Here is a 25,232-nt window from a genome sequence, read left to right as displayed (position 1 = left end):
CCAGGTGTTGCTAGAGGTAAAGAACCTGCCTGCCAATGCAGGAGGTGCGGGAGACACTGGTTGAATCCCTGGGTCGAGAAGATCTCCTGGAGGAGGGCATGGCAACCCATTCTAGTATTCTTGCCTGGAGAATCCTGTGGACAGAGGAACCTGGCGGCCTACAGTCCACAGCGTCGCAAAGAGTCGGACACGACTGAAGTAGCTTAGCAGGCATGCTCTGTATAAGGGTTATGCTCTGCTCTTTTGTGGTTTGTAATGGTATATGATATGATCCTAGGTGGTACATGGATGGACATTTAAACATTTTTTGTAGTTATTATGTTAATGTGTACTAGACTAAAAATACACTTGACTTTTCAGAGCCTTGTGGTTTAGGATGAGGCTAAAATTATTTAATGAGTTGAAATTGGTTTTAAAGAAAAACATTGAGGGAATAATACCTGGGTGCAGATTGCCAAACATTGTGTGGGTTGTATGCAAGGAAATGAAATTTGGGAAATAGGGTTGCTGCAGGAAGAAAACATAAAACGAAATCCCTGCTTTCTAGAAGGTCAACCGTGAGGGAACACTGGCCCACAAGCAAGAATGATTAGTACCACAATCAATTTGGAAACCAAATACAGGGAGAAGACAGGAAAACAGTGAGGAGCTACGCTAGAGCTACAACCACCATCGGAAGGCTATTACTCTAGTCCAGGGGAGAGGTAATATAAGCCTACATTAGGGAGTGTCTTCAGCAATGGCATAAGGACAAATAATATAATAGGTTCATTGAAATCATCCTGTGAAAACCTCGCTGGTTGCGAACAGCAGGAAGTTGAAACCTGTTCAGCCAAATCCAGGGCAGCTTTGTCCGCATATATACACAACCACACAAATGGAACGAGAGAGCTGAATTCGTCAGTCAGAAAATAGAAGCATATTTTTATTTGGCTTCAACGATCAGAGCGGTAGTGTGAATTAGTCAGATTCTTGCCCCCATTTTTTTTTCCTGCTTGACTCAGAGGCTCAAGAAACGCTAACGCATAGACAGCGCTTTCCATGTCTCAGGCATGTTCTAAGAGCTTTACATTTTCCATTCTTCTAACTCTTTTTTGACACAAGAGGAAACTGAAGCATAGGAGGTGCCCAGGTAATGCAGCTCTGTGAAACAGCAAGGATGAAACTCAGGCGTTCTGGCTCTAGAGTGTCTATTCTTTACACTAGAATAAAAAAGTCGGATAATGTTGAAACAGCTCACCCTTCAGCATCGGATCGTGAAACAACACTCTTACTGGCGGCAGAACACTTGGCTCTGAGATCACAGTTTCTCCTTCTGTAAGATGAAGATAATAACGACGCTAGGAGTTTGGTGCAAAGAAGGAGTGAGATAATGAATGCGAAAGTGAACTTCAAATTATGTAGGTGGCTCCACACACCAGTCTTTTGGAATAATGAGAACGGGAACTCAAGAAATTGTAACGAATCAATCTATGCAGCTTGTAGAGAGACTCCGCCCCTGACGCTCCTCCCTCCGCGAGCCGCAGGTGGGGCCGGCAGATCTCCTTTGCGCATGCGGGAACTGCTGCCCGCTCCCACCTCTAACCCAGGCTGAGAGTAGCTGCCGTTTCTGAGAGGACGATTCGTAAGGAGGCCCCTGGCGCTGTTTCCCATTGCTTGTCTCTCTGCGGGCTTTGGTCATAGTTCAGAGGTGTCCAGAGGGTGGTCTGTTCTCGTCTACCTGCCTGACTTTCTGCAGAGGTACCTGTGGTTGGCTCAGTAGTCGGCTGTCGAAAGTGCCGGCCCCCGCGCCGGCGCCGGCTGCAGCCGGGTGGGAAGGCTCAAGATGGCGTGCCTGTTGGAGACCCCAATCCGCATGAGCGTCCTCTCGGTGAGTGACCCGCCGCAGCCGCTCGCTTGCCCGCGCGGGAGCTCGGGCCCAGCCCGCGCCATTTACCAGCAACGCCGTCTGCCTCTTGGGCACCACCCCTTGGGATGGCCTCTGGCTCAGCTTTGGGCCGGAGAGTGAGAGAGGGTGGGCGAGCGGGATAGACTGGTTCCCAGCCGAGCCCGAGACGTCTCCAACTCCGGGAGCGCTCACCGGTGCCGGTTCTCAGGACGGCGTCCGGCGGGCGGGGTGGTTGGGCATACGGGCAGCTGGCCCAGCGGCGCGGCTTGGGCTTTGCCAGTTGTTTCACTGAGCCCTTTTCTTAGCGATGCCGCTTCCCCGGGGCCGAGCACTCTGCTCCGTAAGGGGCCGGGCTCGCCGCTGACCTGGGGATGAGTGCCCACTTAGCCACCCCCGCCCCCCTCCGCCGCTGTGGCAAAAAGAGATAGAGGCTCCTTGGCCCCCACAGAGTTGGGGCTACCACGCCAGATCTGTGTGGCTTCTATCGCTTCCCAGCACCCGGTCGCGGGCTGGAGCTGCTTGCTTCTTGGCAACGGGGATTTCATATCAGTTGCAACGTCTCCTAGTGTGTGTAGTTATTTAAGCCCCCTTTCTCCGCTCTGCTGTGGAGGTCTCGAGACCCCCGTGAGTCTGAAGGGAACCTGTGCCTGGCATTCCTTTTTCCTTCAAGGGGAGTCAAACGTTAAAAAAAAAAAAAAAAAAAGGAATGTATTGACATGCCAGAAAGCAAACCTAGTTTGCTTGTTGAAGTTTAAAAATAAAACCAAAACGCGACTTGCACCGTTTACTGTGTTGCTCTTGAGAGAACCAGGACCAGGGGTGAAAGTTACTAGAAGGTATCTTAGGAGGATTTTTCAACAAATGAGAGCTGTCCAACTGAGAATCGTCAGTTTACCAGAGGCCCATTTGTTGTAGTTGGAAACTAGCCGGCAAAGACTGGTTGACCATCTTTTAGACTCGTCGTGGAAGTCAGTCTGATGTTGAGAGGGTGGCTTGATTGTAGATGACTTGTCAGGTTCCTTGAGTCTGTGGCTCCAGCCGGTTTCTTTTCTCTTCAGTGACTTCTCCCACAAACACACTCACCTATCTGGAGGCATTTAGCACATTTGCAACAATTAGCGTTTAGAGCATTGTTGCAGTTACAGAATTGTGGTGTATTCCACTTTGATAATTTTTTTGGAAGGAGGGGAGCTGTACAGAAATATTTTCTCTGATCTATTTTAGTAATCCCTTTTTAAATTTTTAAACTGTGACTGGGGAAATACTGTTCACCTAAGCATTGAATTAGATTCAGTTACCACATCTCTGACTAACACCTAGGAACATTTTATGAAAGGAAGAGGGAAAGATTGAGGGTAGGAGGAGAAGGGGACAACAGAGGATGAGATGGCTGGATGGCATCATCGACTCGATGGCCATGGGTTTGGGTGGACTCCGGGAGTTGGTGATGGACAGGGAGGCCTGGCGTGCTGCTGTTCGTGAGGTCGCAGAGTCGGACTTGACTGAGCTTCTGAACTGAACTGGACTGAACTGAACCACACCTCTGACTGACACCTAGGAACATTTTATGAAAGGAAGAACAGGCCAGTGACTTTTCTGTGATTATGCTGTTGTTTTTTAGTTGCTTTTCTTAATTCCCTTTAATTATTCTCAGTTATCCTTAACTTCACTTGAAGCTTTTTTATTTTTGTACATTGTCAACTCGTATAGTGTACAGTTGAATTTTTTATGTTTTTTGTTTTCACTCCCTTAGTAATATTTCCTAGTAAACTTTGTGCAAAAACTTCTTGAAGAGTGTTCTGTCCTTCTAGTGGGGATTTGCTTTAGCCCCAGTCTTATTGGGCCTCTCTTCCCCTCCACCTCCAACCGCCTTTTTTTTTTTTTTTTAATGTTTTCAGAGTCTCAGGGTCTGGTCTTTCAGTTCATCAGTTCTGTCTGGAGCCTTGGGAAATCAGAGCTTTGGATAAATGATTTAAACTGTCTAGACTTATTGATTATAATAATTTCAACTGAAGCCTGAATCTTTCAAAGTTCTACCTAGAACACCACCCACTTTTTTTCAAAAAGTGGAACAGGAATTAATAATCAAAAATTATCTTGAAAATAATTGACCCCTTTAATAGGCTACTTATTTTGTACCAGCTGTATACAACACTCTTTAATGTATGCTTTAGGGAATGCACGATTGAGCTCAGCTATACCCTCAGGGAACTCACTGGTCTGAATGACTCCATAGCTTGAAAAACATAATTCACACCAGGGGCAGATCAATGGTTTAGAGAATTTCTCTTCAAGGCCCTTTATATCTTCTCCTCTCTGATGGCTCAGATGGTAAAGAAATCTACCTGCAATGCATGAGACCCGGGTTTGATCCCTGGGTTGGGAAGATCCCCTGGAGAAGGGAATGACACCCCACTCCAATATTCTTGCCTGGAGAATTCCATAGGCAGAGGAGCCTGGTGGGATACAGTCCATGGGGTCACAAAGAGTCGGACATAACTGAGCGACTAACCACAACCTCTCTGAGAGATCTTGTTCATTCTAAAACGTTAGTTGTAGTCAACTCACACATCTACGTTGTCAGCCTTGACTGTTCTCCATCTAGTCTCATGTCTTCAGTTGTGTGGATATTAGCCATCACTTCCAACAAAGCACATTCCTTCTCCTAAGAGAACTTAGTCCTGACTTCCCATTTCTGTTAATGGTATTGTCTTTCATGGATCACCCACCATGAAACCACTTGAATCATCTTTGACTCTTCCCTCTCTCATGCCCCTGGAGCTAATCAGTCCTTAAATTCTTTTGGCTCTTCATTCTCAGTGTTTCTCACATCTGTCTGTTCCTGTGACCACCTTCTCTTTCAGGACCTTATCATTTTATGTCTGCATTACCACAGTTCCTTGCAGTTTATTTTACTGCCTCTAATAGTTTTTACTGCCTCTAATAGTCCGGTTCTCCACATTAATTTTCCTGTACGGCACACAGGACACACAGTTGCCTTGTTTCAATTCTTCAGTGGATTCCTGATGATGAAAGGATGCTATTGCTATTCAGCTTTGGATATAAGATTCTTTATCCTCTGCATGAACCTCCTATCACATATAAACTGGCTTTCTCAAGTTAAAGTGATCTTGGATTCTTACAAACCCCAGTAACCCTTGTCTGCCTGATCATTTGCACACATGAATTCTAGCTTTGTATGTAACATATTTTGAGCTTCTGTCATTTGCCGAGCATGGCATTGGGTTTGGGAATACAGTGGTGAACTGCACAGACTGTCTCTGCCTTTTTGGAGATTAGTCTAATAGGGCAAAGAGATATCAAAATGTCACAGAGGTCTTTGTGAACGATGATCAGTGTTACGAATGAAAAATATACGGTGCTGTACCAGCATGTAATAGAGGAATGTGTTCAAATATGGAGGTCAGTGAGCTAGGAAAGGTTTCCCTGAAGAAGTGACAATGAGATAATAGTTCAAGGACAAGTAAGAACTAACTAGAAAAACAGAAGAGCATTCCAGGCAAGCTGGAATCCAGCTGAAATCAAGATTGAAATCAAGCTGGAATCAAGACAGCCAGGAGAAATATCAGTAACCTCAGATACGCAGATGACATCACCTCCCTGATAGCTCAGTTGGTAAAGAATCCACCTGCAATGCAGGAGACCCCAGTTCAATTCCTGGGTTGGGAAAATCTGCTGGAGAAGGGATAGGCTACCCACTCCAGTATTCTTGGGCTTCCCTTGTGGCTCAGCTGGTAAAGAATCCGCCTGCAATGCAGGAGACCTGGGTTCAATCCCTGGGTTGGGAAGATCCCCAGGAGAAGGGAAAGGCTACTCACTCCAGTATTCTGGCCTGGAGAATTCCATGGCTGTATAGTCCATGGGATCATGAAGTGTCAGACACGACTGAGTGACTTTCACTTTATGGCAGAAAGCAAAGAAGAACTAAAGAGTCTCTTGATGAAAGTGAAAGAGGAGAGTGAAAAAGTTGTCTTAAAACTCAATATTCAAAAAACTAAGATCATGGCATCTGGTCCCAGCACTTCATGACAAATAGATGGGGAAACAATGGAAGCAATAACAAACTTTATTTTCTTGGGCTCCCAAATCACTGCAGATGGTGACTGCAGCCATGAAATTAAAAGACATTTGTTCCTTGGAAGAAAAGCTATGACCAACTGAGACAGCATATTAAAAAGCAGAGACATAACAAAGGTCATGTAGTCAAAGCTATGGTTTTTCCAATAGTCATGTATGGATGTGAGAGTTGGACTATAAAGAAAGCTGAGTGCCAAAGAATTGATGCTGTTGAACTGTGGTGTTGGAGAAACTCTTGGGAGTCCCTTGGACATCAAGGAGATCCAACTAGTCAATCGTAAAGGAAATCAGTCCTGAATATTCATTGGAAGGACTGATGCTGAAGCTGAAACTCCAGTACTTTGGCCACCTGATGCAAAGAACTGACCCATTGGAAAAGACCCTGATGCTGGGAAAGAGTGAAGACAGGAAGAGAAGGGGGCGACAGAGGATGAGATGGCTGCATGGCATCACCGACTCGATGGACATGAGTTTGAGTAAGCTTCGGGAGTTGGAGTTGGTGATGGACAGGGAAGCCTCGTGTGCTGCACTCCACGGCGTCGTAAAGAGTCGGACATGACTAAGCAACTGAACTGAACTGATTCCAGGCAAAGGAAACTTGTGTTGCAGAGACCCTGAGGCTTTTAGTAATTATTCTGTTTTATCTTCTTAGAGAGTAAAGTAACTCAGAGGTAAATGCTGGACCTTTCCTTCTTTTTAATCCAGCTACTCTTTATAGAGCTTCCCTATAAGAATCTGAAGAAGAATCTGATGGCAGTGCCAGACACCCAGGTTCAATCCCTGGGTGGGGAAGATCCCCTGGAGGAGGGCATGGCAACACATGCCCTGGAGAACCCCATGGACAGAGGAACCTGGCGGGCTACAGTCAATGTGGTGGCAAAGAGTTGGACACAACTGAGCCACTAATACACTTTCACTCTTTATAGCACTGTGTCTTTTGTATGCTAGATTCTCAATAAATATTTGATTGAACTGTGTATTTGGAGGAATTGGATGAAATCTCCAGGTGTCTTTCTTGGTCATAGCCGTGATCACCTATCCCTCTTTGGTTTGCATTTAGCATTATGACATCACTGTTTTCAACACATTTATACATTTTCCCAAACTTTTGGGTGATTTTACATTGGTTGCATTTTTTTAAAGTTTTTATTTTGAGATAGCTACAGATTCACAGGAAGTTGCAAAGATAATACAGAGAGATCGCTATATATACTATGCCCAGTCCCCCCTTTTGGTCACATTTTATTTAACTATTGTATAATATCAAAACCACATAACTGTTATTGGTATAAATATGTATATACTTTTCTATCATATTATCACATGTGTATATTGTGTAACAACACAGTCAAGATCTCCCTCATGCTACTTCTTTATAGTCACACCTTCCTACTTCCCCATGGCCAGTATCTCTAATCCTGGATAACAATTAATCTCTTCTCCATCTCTATGATTTTGTCATTTTTCTATGATGTTACATAAATGGAGTCATATGGTGTGTGACCTTTTGAGATTGGCTTTTGTCATTCAGTGTAATGCCCTGGAGATCCATCTAAGCTGTTGTATATGTATCAATAGTTCTTCCTTTTAATTGCTGAGTAGTATCCCATGATATGGATTTATAATATTGATGTCTGAAAGATAGTTTGCTTAACTGTTCTCCTATTAGAAATTTCGGTTGTTTGTAGTTTTTGGCTGTTAAGGCCTGCTATGAACAAACATGTACAGGCTTTTCTGTGGACATAACTTTTTGTATCTCTGAGATAAATGCCCGGTAGTGTGATTTTAGGTTGTATGGTCAATGTATGTTTAGTTCTTAAAGAAACTGACAAACTTTTCCAGAGTAACTGTACCATTTTACATTCCCACCAGTAATATAGAAAAGATCCAGTTTCTTTGTGTGCTCACTAGCATTTGGCACATCATTATTTTTATTTTAGCTGTTCTAATAGGTGTATAGTGATATCTCATCATGGTCTTAATATACATTTCTGTAACAGTAATGTCAAAAATATTTTCATTACTTGCCATTCATATTTTATTGAAATATGAATAAAATATTTTAGTGAAGTATTTTTTCATGTCCTTTTGCCCACTTTCTAATTGGACTGTTTGGTTTTTGACTGTAGAGTTTTGAAAGTTCTTTGTATATTCTAGATATGAGTCCTTGGTCAGATAGGTGCTTCAAAAATATTTTCTCCCAGTGTGTAGCTTATCTTTTCATCCTCTTAAACATAATTTAGAAAATGAACTTTGATCTCAGTTTCACACCAGAAATTAATTCAAAATGGATCATAGACTTAATTGTAAACTATAAAATAAAACTTCTAGAATAAACAGAAAATTTCCAGAACCTTGGGTTTGGTAAAGGATTCTTATATATAACATCAAAAGCATGATCTGTTTTTTTTAAAAATTGATAACTGGACTTAAAATGAAAATTTATGCTTTTTGAAAGACTCTGTTAAGAAGATGATTACACTTTGGTCACTTTGTAATGGTTTGAGAGACAAAATGATAAAATACCTTTGAATCATACTGTAGGCTGCATAGACAACTAAGGCCTTCCTTACATTCTTTTTCCAGTGCCATTATGCCTATTTGACAAGCAGCTATTTTAACTGTATAGGATATTCCAAGTCTGGATATTCCTTGATTTTGTTCTGTTCTTGACAATTATAAGCATTTGTTGGTCTTAAAGTGCATAGTGATTTGTTTTCTTACATGGACAACTGACAAGAGTTTTAAAAAGTTGTTCTTTTCTGTGAAGTTAAGCCCAACCATCCTATAAGTATGGATTTGGTCTCTCTTGGTTTTTAGTAGTAAATGCAAAGTAAAATCTCGTAAGCACATTTTTAAGTTTTCTCTTTGTTTACTCTCCAAAACACCAGTGAGCACAGAGTATGTCAGGAGTTGGTGCTAAAAGAAAATCAGTATGAACTTCCTAATCTTTAATGGGAATATGTGAAGAATAGAAGATGCTCATTGTGTGTTTCTGGACATCTTGCTATCTTTTTAAGGAAAGATTGCCACCTGAATTTGAACATCAAGTGCTCAAGAAGTTATTTATGCTTTACCAAGAATTAGGTAGGGTCTTCCAGTTTCACTTGGAGATCTGGTCTTATTTCCTCCCATTCTCATCAAGAATTTTTAAAGTAGTGCCAAGAGTGAGGAATTTCAGTTACTTTGATTTTTAGCTTTTTGATTTAGATTTGACAGTTGTTTTGCAGTGCTGTGTATTGTGTTGGCTTCTAAGTAAAGGTATGGAATTATTGACAAAGGAGGATTTCTGTTATTTTCTGGAAATTGGAGAATAGCTACCCTCACTGAGCAGTGGTGCTGTGATCCTTAGGACTGTTTAGATAGTAATGAAAAGTATTCCAAATAAGAGCTATTTTGCAGCAACAGCTCCCACTTGTCACTTCGGTAAAAGAAAACTGTTTTGATCTCATTTCATAAACTCAGAAGATAAAGAGTTAGCTGCATTCTCTGGTATAGTCATAAAAAAGGTTTTTGGGGAGGGGAATGATGAGACAGAGTTGTGCTTTCTATTAAAAATGAAAAGTTCAGATTCCAGCCTGTAGAATCTATTAACGTTTGGAAGTCTTTACCACCTGCAAAATGATTGTAGAATACACAATTCTTTTGTTTCAGGAAGAATTTATTAGACTTTCAATAAGTTGTAAGACATGACTGATTGAATAAGGGGAATGAAGAAAAGGAAAGAGTCATAATCATGGTCAAGTATGATTGGCAAGATTTTTAGCTAATATATGGGTGGTATCCTCTATCGAGATGGTGAGGATTAGAAGCAGAACATGTTAGAGGAAAGTGAAAGTCACTCAGTTGTGTCTGACTCTTTGTGACCCTGTAGACTTTACACAGTCCATAGAATTCTCCAGGCCAGAATACTGGAGTGGGTAGCTGTTCCCTTCTCCAGGGAATCTTCCCAACCCAGGGATCAAACCCAGGTCTCCCACATTGCAGGCGAATTCTTTGCCAGCTGAGCCACCGGGGAAACCCAAGAATACTGAAGTGGCTAGCCTATCCCTTTTCCAGCGGATCTTCCCGACCCAGGACTCAAACCAGGGTCTCCTGCATTGTAGGCAGATTCTTTACCAGCTGAGCTACCAGGGAAGCCTGTGTTAGAGGAATAAGGAAGAAAAATGAGTTTCATTTTGACTGAAATGAGTTTCATTTCACATGCTGCATTTGAAGTGTTTTCTGGAAATTCATTTAAAGGTGTCCAATAGGCAGTTGGATATTCTGGAATGTTTTCCACAGCACCAAGCAGTTTTCTCCAGTCCTCTATGGATATCAGCTGGGTGCCCTACAGTTTAGCCCAATTCTGTACTGTTTACTTAGAAATAGGATCAGATTCCACAGGCTAAGTCCTGCAAGACTGTCCCTGCTTCAGACAGCAGTTGCAAGTCCACATTGTTTTCCTGTCCTCTGACTGACCAGATATAAATCAAGGGATTGTATTACTCCCTTCTTGGATTCAGTCATTTGTCAGAATGGTTCACAAAACTCAGCAAAACATTTACTTATGTTTACCAGTTTATTATAAAGGATAGATGAATAGCCAGATGAAGAGGTACATAGGTCAAGATCTAGAAAGGTCCCAAGTTCAGGCACTTCTGTCCCTGTGGAACTGGGGTGCAAAACCTTCCTGGCCTGTGGATCCATTCACCTACCTGTAAACTCATCACGTTTTATTCAGGAATGTTTATAGAGCTTTAATCTCCAGCCTCCCTCTCTTCCATTTCCCAGAGGTTGGTGGATGGGACTGAAAGTTCCAGCCCTCTAATCTCTTGGTCTTTTTGGTAACCAGTCGCATCTTGAGGCTATCTAGGGCCCCAGCCTTATACTTTATATAAGTAAAGACACTCATATAATGCAGGAAATTTTTCAAGAGTTTCAGGACCTTTGTGCCAGGAACTGGAAGAAAGACTGGATATACTGGGCTGACCAAAAAGTTCATTCAGTAATGGAAAATCTGAATGAACTTTTTGGTTAACCCATTATTTATTAAGCACATATATAAAGGTCTAGTGGGCTTTCCAGGTGGCACAGTGGTAAAGAATCCGCCTGCCAGTGCAGGCGATGCAGGAGACACGGGTTTGATCCCTGGGTTGGAAAGATTCCCTGGAGAAGAAAATGGCAACCAAGTCCAATATTCTTGCTGGGAAAATCCTGTGGACAGATGAGCTTGGCGGGCTACAGTTCATGGGGTCACGAAGAGCTGGACACGATTGAGCGATTGAGCATACATAAAGGTCTAGTGCTTAAACCTGGGGAGATGATTATTATTGGGAATCATCAGTACATTGATCTGTGGATCTTAGCCTTTTAGGTTTAAGAGGCTCAACACCATCTTCTTCAGAAAAACATGCATCTGCCTAAAGAATCACATAATTTCAAGAGGCTCATGAATTCCCTGAAACCCACACATAAATCTTGAGTTAACAGTTCCTATTCTTTATTCATACCAGTCAGTCAGAAAAACATATCACAAAATTTAAAACTCATTTAAAATAATTTTAGAATGGTAACAGATTATAACACAAGGTTTTAAAAGTCATGTAAGGTACCATGTGGGAGACTTGGCTCTGAAGAACTATAATCTTTTGCCCAGAATATACTAGTGATCTTCTCCAAGGTGTACTGTATCTACAGAAAGGACTTTGTTGTAGCAGATGGTGTAGCAGACCTGGGAGACAGAGCTAGGTGAGAAATTTCAGTAGGACAAAGTAAGGTCTGGACATAGGCAAAGTGGAATAGATTGAAATTACAAGTGGCCCATGATATTGACATAATAGTCACAGGCCTCCATGTGGATGATGGTCAGGCAGATCCTGAGTGGTACTGTGATCAGAAAGCTAACGCACCAATTGCTAGAGGAGACAGACGGAGTATGGGTCAAGCACCATGGATAGCTCCAAGGCAAGGGTATTTACTGCCTCTAAAACTCTGAAACAAATAAAGCCTTTTTTTTTTTTTTTTTCCTTTTTTAACTAAGGAGGCAGGTAGCCTGTCTGGACTGTGTCACCTCTGAGGTGTACCATGAAAGATGATACCCTGGATCTCTAAGTCATTACATGACTGTAGTCTTGAAGAATAATTCAAACTATTCTTATGGTCAAGGACAATATCACACCCATGTCTGAGTAGCCTCACTCTGTTATGTCAGGATTGAGAAGGAGGCATCCTAGTGGATTTCCTGGGCATCTTAACATTTTAGAAGGCATCTAAATAAACCTTTGCCAACCCAGAGGATATCTCAATCCCTGTAAAACTCCTCATCACCCTTGTCACTCCAGTGAGAAGGTTCTTGCTCCCTTGGACTTCCAGATTCTCCTGTTTGGCACCATAAATCCTTACATGATTCATTTATTCTATCCAGAGGGATCTCTTCTTGGCCCTCAGTCTTCAGACATTTTTGTCTACATTGAAGAGAAAATGAATAGAGTTTAATAGTGAGAAGGAATCTTAAAAATCATCTAGACCCAAATAAGCTGAGTGCTGAAGAATTGATCCTTTTGAACTGTGGTGTTGGAGGAGACTCTTGAGAGTCCCTTGGGCTGCATGGAGATCCAACCAGTTCATCCTAAAGGAAATCAGTCCTGAATATTCATTGGAAGGACTGATGCTGAAGCTGAAACTCCAATACTTTGGCCACCTGATGTGAAGAACTGACTAGAAAAGACCCTGATGCTGGGAAAGATTGAAGGCAGGAGGAGAAGGGGACAACAGAGGATGAGATGGTTGGGTGGTATCACTGACTCAATGGACATGAGTTTGAGTAAGCTCCGGGAGTTGGTGATGGACAGGGAAGCCTGGCGTACTGCAGTCCATGGGGTCGCAGAGTCAGATACGACTGAGTGACTGAACTGAACTGAGACTCAAATAGCTGTTTGTGGTTTGTACCATACTTTAAAAAGATAAACATTGCAGTACCTGATTAGAAAGAAGCATGCATATGGTGGTTCTTCAGACCACCTAAGCATACTTATAACATGTTGATCCTATATGCAAGAGCTGTAATAATATTTTATTACATTAGAAACTCACTACAGAAAAAGTAGAGGCTGTTCTTCATATTTCTTTTAAACTGTCCTCTGCCTGATTTTCCTATTGTGAAAAAAAAATCCTCTTTGTGTGAGTAAAATTATGGAATCTTGGTGTGAAAGAAGCCTGCAGACAGTCTTTAGTTTGTCCTAGTCACTTTCTTATTGGGAAAAACTGAGAACCAGAGAGGTTGACCTGTCCACTGTCATATACTATTATCTATAAAGTGTCAGAGTCAGGTTTCCAAACATGTAATTAGAAAAATATTTTGTGTGCATGACCTTACAGTTTAGTATTTTATTTTCAGACTTTCTGTGAGTACTGACTTATTTGCTACTTATTTTAAAATAAGTTCTTTTAACATGTAAAATCTGCTTTTCAGTCTTAATCATTTACTAAGAGGTCAGGCTGCCTCTTATCCCAGTAGGTTAAGTTAACAATTACATACTTAAGTATTTTCATGATTGCATTTATGAGATTGAAACAAATTATATTCTAGGAATTTTGGCTGTCATAATATGTTATATTCTGTGCGGATGGGATCTGGCCAGACTCAAGTGCCATTTTATAAACTTTGAAAGTTGCTAGAGGCTGCAGAAAAGAAGGGCTTTGGTGAATTTTGGGAGGGAGGATGCTTCAAACCTCTAGAATCACCAAAGAATGAATCCCATGATTTTTAAAAAAGTAAAGATAAAAGTAGTTTAAAAAATACTATGTGATAGGTCTGCAAAAGTTGAATGACAATCTGATTGAGTTGTAATCAGGCTAAAAGTTTACTAGAATACAGAAAAGTAAAAGAAAAACCAAAATATCTACAAAATTTTGAGTTTACTTAGGCATTTTCTTCTAATTTTTCTTCCTTTTGGAGGCAGGTGGGAATTTTTTAATACACAGGAGGGTATGATAGCTGCAAGGAAAAGGTCAGTCTTTATTGATTGGAGCTGAAACCTCCAATACTTTGGCCACCTGATTTGAAGAACTGACTCATTTGAAAAGACCCTGATGCTGGGAAAGATTGAAGGTGGGAGGAGAAGGGGACGACAGAGGATGAGATGGTTGGATGGCATCACCGACTCAATGGACACGAGTTTGAGTAAACTCCGGGAGTTGGTGAAAGACAGGGAGGCCTGGTGTACTGCAGTCCATGGGGTCGCAAAGAGTTGGACACGACTGAGCAACTGAACTGAACTGAACTGTTGATATTATCCTTTTTTGTATTGTTCCAGAGGGAGGTAGATTTTACCCTGTCAATATTAGGGAAAAAAATTCTCTAGCAGTTAGTTTTCTTTAATGGTGAAATTAACTCTATGGCAGAGAAATACAGTGTCACTAGAACTCTTCAAGTAGCAATGAGGCAGTATTTAGGATATTGTGACTTTATCTCACCAGAACACAGTCAGAACATGGGGAAGGGTGGCATATGATTTAATAATAAAGCACAGTTGACTAAAATTTCAAAGTATCAGATTTCTGATGTTCTGGATTGTGACAGCCGGAATCTCTTTAGTGACAATATACAAACACATCAGGGACTTCCCAGGTGGCGCTAGTGGTAAAGAACCCACCTGCCAGTGCAGGAGACCTAAGAGACACTGGTTCGATCCCTGGGGTCGGGAAGATCCCCTGGGGGAGGGCATGGCAACCCACTCCAGGATTCTTCCCTGGAGAATCCCATGGACAGACGAGCCTGGCTGGCTGCAGTCCGTAGGGTCGCAAAGAGTCGGACACGAGTGAAGGGACTTAGCACACATGCGTGCACAAACACATCAAGTGTTCTTGGACTTTAAAATGAATAATTGTGAATCTGTGGCTGATCTAAGCAGTACAGTTATTTGGGAGTTCAGAAAATTGGGAACCATTTGTTTGGACTGAGAGTTTTGGAGACATCAGAAAATCAAATCTTGGTTTTAAATTGGGATGGAGAAGAGGTTCTGAAGCTTGCAGTTGACTGGAATGTCAAGAGCTGTTTCATTTAGTGGTTCTCAACTCTACCAGACTCCACACCCTCTTCTTAAAACATATTTTGAAGCACCTCTTTGGCTCTCCTGAAGTGAAATTCATTGGTAACTGTTCTCACATGTAAATTTTTAAGAGTTGGCGAGATGCCTCAGCTGGGTTAAGGGAGAAAGAGTGGGAAACTATACCATTTAAATGAATAAATACTCAGGTACTGGAAAGAAGTAATAAAGTGGTGCTGTGCTGTGCTTAGTCGTGTCTGACTCCTTGCGACCCCATGGACTGTAGCCCACCAGGCTCCTCTGTCCATTGGGATTCTTCAGGCAAGAATACTAGAGTGGGTTGCCATGTCCTCCTTCAGGGATCTTCCCAACCCAGGGATGGAATGCAGGTCTCCCGCGTTGCAGTCAGATTCTTTACTGTCTGAACCACCAGGGAAACCCAAGAACACTGGAGTGGGTACCCTATCCCTTCTCCAGGGGAACTTCCTGACCCGGGAATCTAGCTGGGGTCTCCTGCATTGCACGTGGATTTGTTACGAGCTGAGCTACCCAGGGAGCCCAATAAAGTAGTGCTATATTTGCAAGTAAGGTTAGTTTAGCTATAAATATGACTGCTTTATGACAGATTGATATAGGTATGGTGTGATGGTTACTTAAATATAATAAATGATATTAATCTTGATGTTACTTTCTGAAACAAAAGGTACTTTTGGTAAAGTACCTAACAAGACAAAGTCCAAGTCCAACCTTTTCTATATTCTTTTGTTGGGAATTGCATTTTTGGAAAATGTTATAGTGAAATGATGCTGAACATATATTGTGTTTATATGTAAAATGGAGTTAGAGTCTAGGCTCTGGATATTAAAATAAAGTTTATTTTGCTACATGACTCTATAATGGAAAGTCTTTTGGAATGTGGGCCTATTGTCCCACTCACAGAACATGTAGCATCCTTGGTCCTTGCCCACTAGATACTAGTAGCATCTAGTGTCGTTTTGACAGTCCAAAATCACTTCCATAGATTTACAGAACGTAGGGGCAGTAGTGCTGTCCCTGTTGAGAACCACTGAGATGCTGAGGGTATGGGGTTCTCTGGTGATGTGTGTGTATTAGTATGCCTCCCTCTTTGTCTTCTGCACTCCTCCCTTCCCCCAGCTTGTGCAGTGTATAGTATAAGGAGATGGAAATAAAATGTGCTCTTAAACATTTCCCCCCATAGCATGTATAGCCCTCTAATATCCTGCATCATTTATTTATTATGTTTATTGCTTTTTATAATGCTCCCCTTGCTGAAATGTTAGTTCTGCAAAGGTGGACTTTTATTGGTCATTGCCTAGTCTGTGTAGTTGTTTAACTGTTTGTTGATTGAGTTAAAGAGTACAACTTGAGCTTTGTTTTGTATTCCCAAGTGTATACTCTAATCACTGTAGTACTAAATTGCATTTCTCAAACACACCACATTGCTTCAGAACTCTTTTGCATGTGCTATGCTCTCTACCTCGAGTCCTTGTCTTTTTTCCTTCCCTTTTCACCTAACAGAATAATATTAGTCTTTCAGGTTAATCATCCTGCTGCTTAAATACCATCTCCCATTCCACCTCTAACTTCTGTATTTCTGTTAATTATATCTTCAACTTTCTTTTTATTTTGTGTTCATTTTTATGGTTACACTTATCCTGTGGTAGAAATAACAACTGTAACTTACTTACCTGTTTCCTTTCTGTGTTGTGAATGCCTTGAGGATAAGGGACTGTATCTTATCTCTCTTACCAGCACCTAGTAAATTAAAGATATTCACATGGTTGAATTTCAGCATGAAATAGATTTTAAATGAATCTTGGTAGAGCTCAGACATTCTATTTTTGAGGTTGTATTCCTTTCATCTCTCCCCTAATCCAAGATTTTCCGTGACAATGCTGAATGATCAACATTATGAACAATTTTATCTTGAAGTTCCTAGTAGTTTGTGGAATAATTGACGTACTAAAGTTTGATTGGCAATAACCAGTTTGAAATTCATTTCTTAGGGGTCAGAATTCCCCACTGAGAATTAGAATATTTTAGTTTCTAAAGAGCACATGAATTAAATGAGAAAATAGATATGAAAATGCTTTGTAAACTGTAACTTGCTAAACAAGTGTCAGGTATTAATAAAAATATTTGTATTCTATCTACCTTTTCTTTCTGGGTTGGTTGTATGGGAACGAGAACACTACAGATGAGTACTCCTTGGAACTTCCCAAGTGGTCCAGTGGTTAAAACTCTGTACTTGCACTGCAGTGCGTGCGGGTTTGATTTCTGTTCGGGGAACTAAGATCCTGCATGCTGTGCACTGTGGCCAAAAACAGAGAATTACTCCTTGACCTATGTGTTGATATTCTTAACTGTGATCATATATTTTCTGAGTCTGTTGTTATACCTGCAGTTATAATGAAAGTTAGTAATAAAAAGTGCACTAACGATTGCTTTTAATGATTCTTTTCTACATTTTTAACAGTTTTTTAAAAATCTCAAGTAATGAAAGGTTAGAGTTTTAAGTTCAGCACTCGAACGCATATTTATTTCTTGCTAAGTGCTTAGTTTGCTCTGAGAATAAGGCTGCTATCAGGTGAGGACAGGTATCTGTCTGAATGTGCTATGCTTGGTCACTCAGTTGTGTCTCACTCTTTGAGACCCCATGGATTGTAACCTGCTAGGCTCCTCTGTCTGTGGGGATTCTCCAGACAATAATACTGGAGTGGGTTACCATGCCCTCCTGCAGGGGATTTTCCCAACCCAGGACTCCCACGTTGCACGTGGATTCTTTACTGTCTGAGCCACCAGGGAAGTCCGTCTGTCTGAATAATTAAGCTTTAACCATGAAGATGAATATAAATACCTGAGAAGAGCATTTGTTACACTTTAAAAAATTATATTTTTTAATACAAAAATAGCATTTTCCTGAAATCAGTATTTGTATGTATCATTTACAGGGGTTTTTCCTGTGTATTATCTCATTTGCTCCATACTCTGAACTGTGCGGTGACATCACCATTTTATATTTGAAGACAACAGTGTCAAAATTTTGTTTTTGCCCTGAATCATGAAGTAGTAGAACTAGGTTTCAAATCCATCTTCTAATGCCAGATCATCTGTTCTTTTCTACCACTCAATGCCTGAATATGGTAGAAATAAAGAACATACTATTTTAATGAAATATACATAGAGCAAGATTTTAATGAAATGAAATTCTTTGATATTTTCTTATTAACACTTAAACTCTTACTGTTCGTTGTCTAATAAACCCATTGCTTCATTTCAGGTTTTAAAACTTAAGTTGAACACATTTACTTCTAATCTTTGAGTTAAATCCCATTCAAGTCTAGGACTTAGTAATTTAGTATTCAAGACCTTTCCCACAGATTTTTTTTTCCCCCAAAAGTTAGGGTTTTATTCACCCCAGCCATGGGTAGTTTATTCAGAAGGGCAAGTAGAGAATGTTCTAGTATGCCTTTTCAGCATGTCTGACCAGTTTTCTGAGTTACCATTCAGTTTTTCCTCTTTTGTGCTACTAAAGAGGAATAAAAGGTCGGGTGAGCATATAGCCTGGTTTATCTCCAACACTCTTCACTTATGTGTGTTATCTGTGACAAGTATTAATAATGCTCTCTTTCAGCCCTAAAATTATCCTGGTTTGGATGGTAAATTTGAAGGTCTATTCGTTGTTATGTAACAAATTATCCCAAAACTTACCTGCTTAAAACATTTGTTATCTCAGTTTCTGTAGGTCAGGATTCAGATGTGGCTTAGCTAGTGTCTCTCCCCCAGAGTTCCTTGTGAGGCTGGCTGCAGTCAGAGTGTCAAGAGGAGCACCTCTCACCTGAAGACTGAACTGAGGGGGCATGCACTTCCAAGCTCACTCACAGGGTTTTTGGCAGGATTTAGTTCCACATGGGCTGTTGAACTGGGGGCCTCAGTTCCTTGCTGGCTCTTGGCCGGGGGCTCCCTTTAGTTCCATGCCATGTGGACCTCTCCATGGGGCAGCTTACAACGTGGCAGCTGGCTTTTGACAGAGGGAGGGACAAACAGACACAGACATGGACACACAGAGAGGGAGAGCTCGGCAATGACATTGTATCACCTCCGCTGCTTTCTTGCAAGAATCAAGTCATTATGACCAGTCTTCACTCAAGAGGAGACATCACACAGGACTTGAATACGAGAAGGTGGGGATCACTGGGGCCATCTCAGAGACTGCCTATCACCTAATAAAAGGGTAATTGCTTCCACATAATAGTTCTCCACAGTGGAATGCAACTTATTTGTTTCTGTCTTCCTTCAAAAAGAAATTTGCTTCAAGCGTCTCATCTTTCTTTAATGTTTAGTACCTGTTCATACATATGTACATTCAGCTCTACTTAGAATTAACACTAATTCACAGATTTGGCATATATAAACTTTCCGCTTGAAGGGATCTGTGTACATATTCACATAATTTGGAGGGGTGCTATTAAGCATAGAAATGGAACAGGTTTTTAATACATACATTTGCGGTGGCTTCTGGAGCTTTGAATGGGTAAAAGGAGTTTAGAGCTAGGTTTTGAGGGCTTACTAGGTCATTCGTTTGAAGCCTTGTGCCAAAAGGCAGAGGTCGTAGTGTGACCCTGGCTAGCATTGCTCTCTTTCAGGGGGCACAGACTGTACCCTGAGCTTCAGCTGGCTCCTTGGTACATCCACTCTCTTGGTTGGGAGGATGGAGGGTCACTGTGTACAATCCCTTCCAGCTCCTGAAAGGTATTAACTACAGTTGAAAGGGTATTGGTGTTTTGCAGTGAGCCTGAAGCCACTTCTTGAAAGGACAGATCATCAGAAACTTTTCTAGCCTTTTGGCCTCTATGGGCAGGAGGGAGGGAGGAACTCTAGTGCTTTTCGTATTTCAGGAGTAAATAAGTGCCCAGATGAAACTGTCCCTCACCAAAATCCACGCTGTTGCTGGCAAGAATGAAAGAGCCCTCAAGTTCTCTTCACCCCTGCCTACCCCAGTATCACAGCCTCACTTGTCCTTCCCTCCAGGTCATCAAGATTAAACTCTTATTCTCTGTTCACATTAACCTCCATAAGAAGCCCAGGACTCTAGGGTCCTTCCTCTTGCCCATGTGTCTTGTCCATTTACTTTTCTAGCCAGATCCCTTGCCTCTCTCCTTCTTTCACAGGATTTCCCTTATCCTCAGCCTCTTCTCCAAACATTTCCCTCATGTTTCTGTTTAGACTGAAACTTGTTGACATCCCTTTCCTCAGTTTTCTCCTGCTGTCTTCTTGGCTGGTGGCTCTTTTCCTTCCCATGCCCCTCATATCTCTAGGAGGTACAGGAGAGAATTGTTCTCATGGCTCTCAGACCCCTCTCTTCCCTTTTTCCGAACGTCTCAGCTCTGAATCTCATCAGACTCTACCTTGTTGTAGTCATCGATAGATCCCCTGGCTTCCCAGGTGGCACAGTGCTAAAGAATCCTCTTGCCCATGTAGGAGACACAGGAGATGTGGGTTTCATCCCTGGGTTGGGAAGATCCCCTGGAGAAGGGAATGGCCACCCATTCCAGTATTCTTGCCTGGAAAATTCCATGGACAGAGGAGCCTGGTGGGCTACCGTCCATAGGGTTGCAAAGAGTCGGACATGACTGAGTGACTGAGCATGAGCATAGATCCTCTGGTGAGCATCCCCCTCATTTCTTTTAAGATTTGAGCTCCTAGCTCGAGATCACTTTTTCCCTAGCACTATTTCTGTGGTAATTTATGCAAATTTCCCTAACCATGTAGACAATTTTTCTAAAATTCTGGACTTCTCCAGTGATCATATCCTCTGTCCTACCTTGAGGTATTTGTCCTCATGGTTTTTTCCTAGACCTTGACCTTCACATAATAACTAAATTCCTTCATAATCTCAATTTTTCACATCCTGGCTACCACTTTCTGTCCTCCCTAACCATTCCTCCTGCTACCCAAACACCTGCAACCCTTCTTCAATTCCCTTGTTACCTGCATTCTATTAATTCTACCACTCTTTCATTGGTCTTCAGTAGGCCTGTCATAATCACAACCTTGCATATACTCTCAACTCAGCTGACCTCTTCCTCTGGCTTTGTCATCCTTGCCTGGTGAAATTCCAGCTCCGGTTAAACCCTGCTCTCTTATTCTTGCCTACTTCTGTATATTTAAATGTAGTTGGAGAAAAACACAGCCATGCTGACTGGTCTCACTTTAAATTCATAATCATGAGCCTCAGGAAGGTTAAGTGCTGCCTAGCAGCACTGAGATATTTTCTGGCCCATACAGTGTCTTATTCTTGTCTTTCTTCACCCACCCTCACGTCCATCCCCACCATTTTAACTTTAAAAAAATAGAGATCATCAGAGAGAATGTCCACAAACTTTCACCACCATATCCACCTAATTAATTGCCTCTGGCTATTGTACTTTCCATGCTCTACTTGGTCAGTAAATCCACTTTCTTCTCAATTACTCATGAACATTGTTCCAGAAGTTCTCCCCCTACCCCAATGCAGCATGTTTTTCTTTATATATAAAAAAAATTCCCTCAATGAATAAATATGCTTTAATTTATTCCATCTTAAAAAAAAAAAACTTCTCCTGACTTCACCTCTCTCTGTAACTACTACTCTCTTCTCTCTCCTTTACAATGAAACTCCTTGAAAGAGCTGTCTGTATTTACTTTCTCTAATTCCTCTTTACCCATTCTCTCTTAACCCTCCCCAAGCAAGCTTTGGCCCCACCACTCTGCACATACTGTTGTTGTCAAGATCAGTGATGATCTCCATGTTCCTGAATCTAACTTTTGTTATTGTTGTTCAGTTGCCCAGTCGTGTCTGACTCTTTGCTACCCCATGGACTGCAGCATGCCAGGTTTCCCTGTCCCTTACCACTCCTGAAGTTTGCCCAAGTTCATGTCCATTACATCAGTGATGCCATCCAGCCATCTCATCCTCGGACACCCTCTTCTTCTTCTGCCCTTAATCTTCCCCAGCATCAGGGACTTTTCCAGTGAGTCAGCTGTTTGTATCAGGTAACCAGAATACTGGAGCTTTAGCTTCAGCATCAGTCCTTCCAGTGAGTATTCAGAGTTGATTTCCCTTAAGATGGACTGGTCTGATCTCTTTCTTGTCCAAGGGACTCTCAGGAGTCTTCTCCAGCAGCAGAGTTCAAAGGCATCGATTCTTTGGCGCTCTGCCTTCTTCACAGTTCAGCTCTCACAACCGTACGTGACCACTGGGAAGACCATAGTCTTGATTATACGGACCTTTGTCGGCAGAGTAATGTCTCTTTTTTTTCAATACACTGTCTAGGTTTGTCATAACTTTCCTGCCGAGAAGCAATTGTCTCTAATTTTATGGCTGCAGTCACCATCTGCAGTGATTTTAGAGCCCAAAAGAGGAAATCTGTCACTACTTTCTACCGTTTCCCCTTCTATTTGCCATGAAGTAATGGGGCCAGATACCATGATCTTAGTTTTTTTAATATTTAGTTTTAAGCAGACTTTTTCACTCTCCTCCTTCACCCTCATCAAGAGGCTCTTTAGTTCCTTTTCGCTCTCTGCCATTTAGAGTGGTATCATCTGCATGTCTAAGGTTATTGACGTTTCTCCCGCGTATCTCGATTCCAGCTTGTAACTCATCCAGCTTGGCATTTCTCATGATGTATTCAGCATATAGGTTAAATAAACAGGGTGACAGTGGACAGCCTTGTTGTACTCCTTTCTCAGTCCTGAACCAATCAATTGTTCTATACAGAATTCTAACTGTTGCTTCTTGACCCACTTGCAGGTTTCTCAGGAGACAGGTAAGATGGTCTGGTATTCCCATCTCTTTAAGAGCCTGAAGTTTGTTATGATCCACACAGTCAAAGGCTTTAGCATCGTTGATGAAACATGTAGATGTTTTTCTGGAATTCCCTAGCTTTCTCTATGATCCAGTGAATGTTGACAATTGATCTCTGGTTCCTCTTCCTTTTCTAAACCCAGCTTGGACATCAGGAAGTTCTTGGTTCACATAGTGCTGAAGCCTAGCATGCAGGATTTTCAGCATGACCTTACTAGCATGGGAGATGAGTGCAATTGTTCGATGGTTAGCACATTCTTTAGTACTACTCTTTTTGGGAATTGGGATGATGATTGATCTTTTCAGTCCTGTGACCACTGTTGGATCCTTCAGATTTGCTGACATATTGAATGCAACACTTTGATAGCATCATCCTTTAGGGTTTTGAATAGCTCTACTGGAATTCCATCGCATCCACTAGCTTTATTAACAGCAGTGCTTCCTAAGGCCCATTTGACTTCACACTCCTGGATGTCTGGCTCTGGTGACTAACCACACCGTCATAGTTATCTGGTTCAGTAAGATTTTTTTTTTTTGTACAGTTCTACTGTGTATTCTTACCATCTCTTCTTGATCTCTTCAGCATCTACTAGATCTCTACTGTTTCTATCCTTTATTGTGCCTATCTCTGGGCAAAATGTTCCCTTGATATCTCCAGTTTTCCTGAAGAGATCTCTAGTCTCTCCCCTTCTGTTGTTTTCCTCTGTTTTTATGCACGGTTCATTGAAGAAGGCCTTCTTGTCTCTCATTGCTATTCTTTGGAACTCCGTGTTTAGTTGGATGTACCTTTCCCTTTCTCCCTTGCTCTTTGCTTCTCCTTTTTTCAGCTATTTGTAAAGCCTCCTCAGATGACCACTTTGCCTTCTTGCTTTTCTTTTTCTTTGGTATGGTTTTGTTCTCTGCCTCTTGTACAATATTATGGACCTCCATCCATAGTTCTTCAGGCACACTGTTTACTAGATCTAATCCCTTGAATCTATTTGTCTCCTCCATTCCATATTCATAGGGGATTTGATTTAAATTGTACCTGGCTGGCTTAGTGGTTTTCCCCACTCTCTTTAGTTTAAGCCTGGTCTTGCTATGAAAAGCTGGTGATCTGAGCCACAGTCAGCTCATCAATCCAACTTTTAGGCTTAGTTATTATCTTATGCTACACATCCATAGCATTTGGCATAATTGATTACTCCCTTCTTGAAACATTACCTTATCTGGCTTCTTAGACTTCTTCCCATCACACTGGCTGCTTGTTCAGGTGCTTCAGAGTTCAGTCTTCTGGCTCTGCTTTATCCTAAGTGAACTTATCCTGTTTATACTCATCTCCCTAATTTGTATCTCCCACTCATAGGTCTCTCCTAGCCTCTTGACATATATTCAACTGTAACTTGACATTCTCACTTGGGAGGCTAATAAAATTTTCAGTCCTAACAAAAACTGAACTTTTGATCTTCTCACTCAGAGTTGCATCTCCCACAGTCTTCCCCATCTCAGTAACTGGCAGCTAAGTCTTTCTGGGTGCTCAGGCAGAAACTTTAAGTATTATCCTTGGCTCCTCTATTCTTTCACATCGCTCGTCTATTCCAATAGCATATCCAATTTGATAGTCATTTCAACTTTAACACTTATCTGGAATCTGAGTGACTCTTTAACTACCTCCAAAAAAAACTCTTGCCCTAGTCCAGGCTTCCTTCATCTCTCTGAAATAATAGCATTTCTGATTATTGAAATAGCCTCCTACCTAGTCTCCCTGCTTTGTTCCCTAGCCCACTCCACATATTTTGTCAGTTCTATAATTGCAACTAGAGCAGTCCTTTTAAAGCAAGTCAGTTCATGTCTAATGGCTTCCCAACTCACACCATAAAAATAAAAATTCTTACAATGACCAACAAGACTCTATACCAGTGTTGTCCAGTGGAAAAATAATGCAAGCCACTTACATAAATTTTCTAGCAACCATGCTGTAAAAGTAAAAAAGAAAACAGATGAAGTTAATTTTAATGTTAAATCTAATTTAAACCTATATACAGAATATTATTTGAACATACAGTTAATGTAGGAAATTGTTAATGAAATTGTTTTACTTTTTTATATCAAGTCTTCAAAAATCTGGTGTGTATTTTACACAATTTTGATGTCAAATTTTGGTTGGAAATACTTGATTTGTATTTTGCTTGGAAATACTTGATTGGTATTTAGGTTTCATGAAATTTACAGTTGAATGTAGATTTACATACCCAAGTATTTTTAAACAGTCTTAAAAGTTTTCTAATAATTGAATCCAGCATTGGTTTTTAAATATTTAATTTTAATTAATTAAAATTAAAAAATTTTAAATTCAATTTCTAGCCACATT

At 41.3% G+C, this 25,232-nt stretch overlaps 1 protein-coding gene and 2 long non-coding RNA genes across 19 annotated transcripts in view; 1 reads left to right on the top strand and 2 right to left on the bottom strand.

The window, feature by feature from the left end:
* Positions 1 to 896: 896 nt before the first annotated feature.
* LOC145539851 (uncharacterized) lies at positions 897 to 1,881 on the bottom strand. The gene is made up of 2 exons (XR_014078002.1): positions 1,745 to 1,881; positions 897 to 1,315 (listed from the first exon to the last, which is right to left on the bottom strand). It is a non-coding gene; the product is annotated as an uncharacterized LOC145539851 (long non-coding RNA).
* The window catches only part of ARMC8 (armadillo repeat containing 8), a 103,398-nt gene continuing 79,964 nt past the window's right edge, over positions 1,799 to 25,232 (top strand). For all 17 annotated transcript variants that reach the window (XR_014077998.1, XR_014077999.1, XR_014077994.1 and 14 more), the window contains exon 1: positions 1,799 to 1,870. Coding sequence is in view for 5 of the 17 variants with exons in the window: in XM_081574116.1 (XP_081430242.1) it covers positions 1,826 to 1,870 (45 nt within the window). In the remaining 12 variants the exon portion in view is untranslated. The remainder of the gene's footprint in view (positions 1,871 to 25,232) is intronic.
* LOC145539850 (uncharacterized) lies at positions 9,630 to 19,954 on the bottom strand. The gene is made up of 2 exons (XR_014078001.1): positions 16,725 to 19,954; positions 9,630 to 12,432 (listed from the first exon to the last, which is right to left on the bottom strand). It is a non-coding gene; the product is annotated as an uncharacterized LOC145539850 (long non-coding RNA).

Source organism: Giraffa tippelskirchi, chromosome 2 (assembly GCF_054371585.1).
Source record: "Giraffa tippelskirchi isolate mGirTip1 chromosome 2, T2T-mGirTip1v1.2.pri, whole genome shotgun sequence".
NCBI classification, from domain to species: Eukaryota; Metazoa; Chordata; class Mammalia; order Artiodactyla; family Giraffidae; genus Giraffa; species Giraffa tippelskirchi.
Note: the sequence above shows the minus strand (reverse complement) of the source record. Positions and strands in the feature narration are given on the sequence as shown.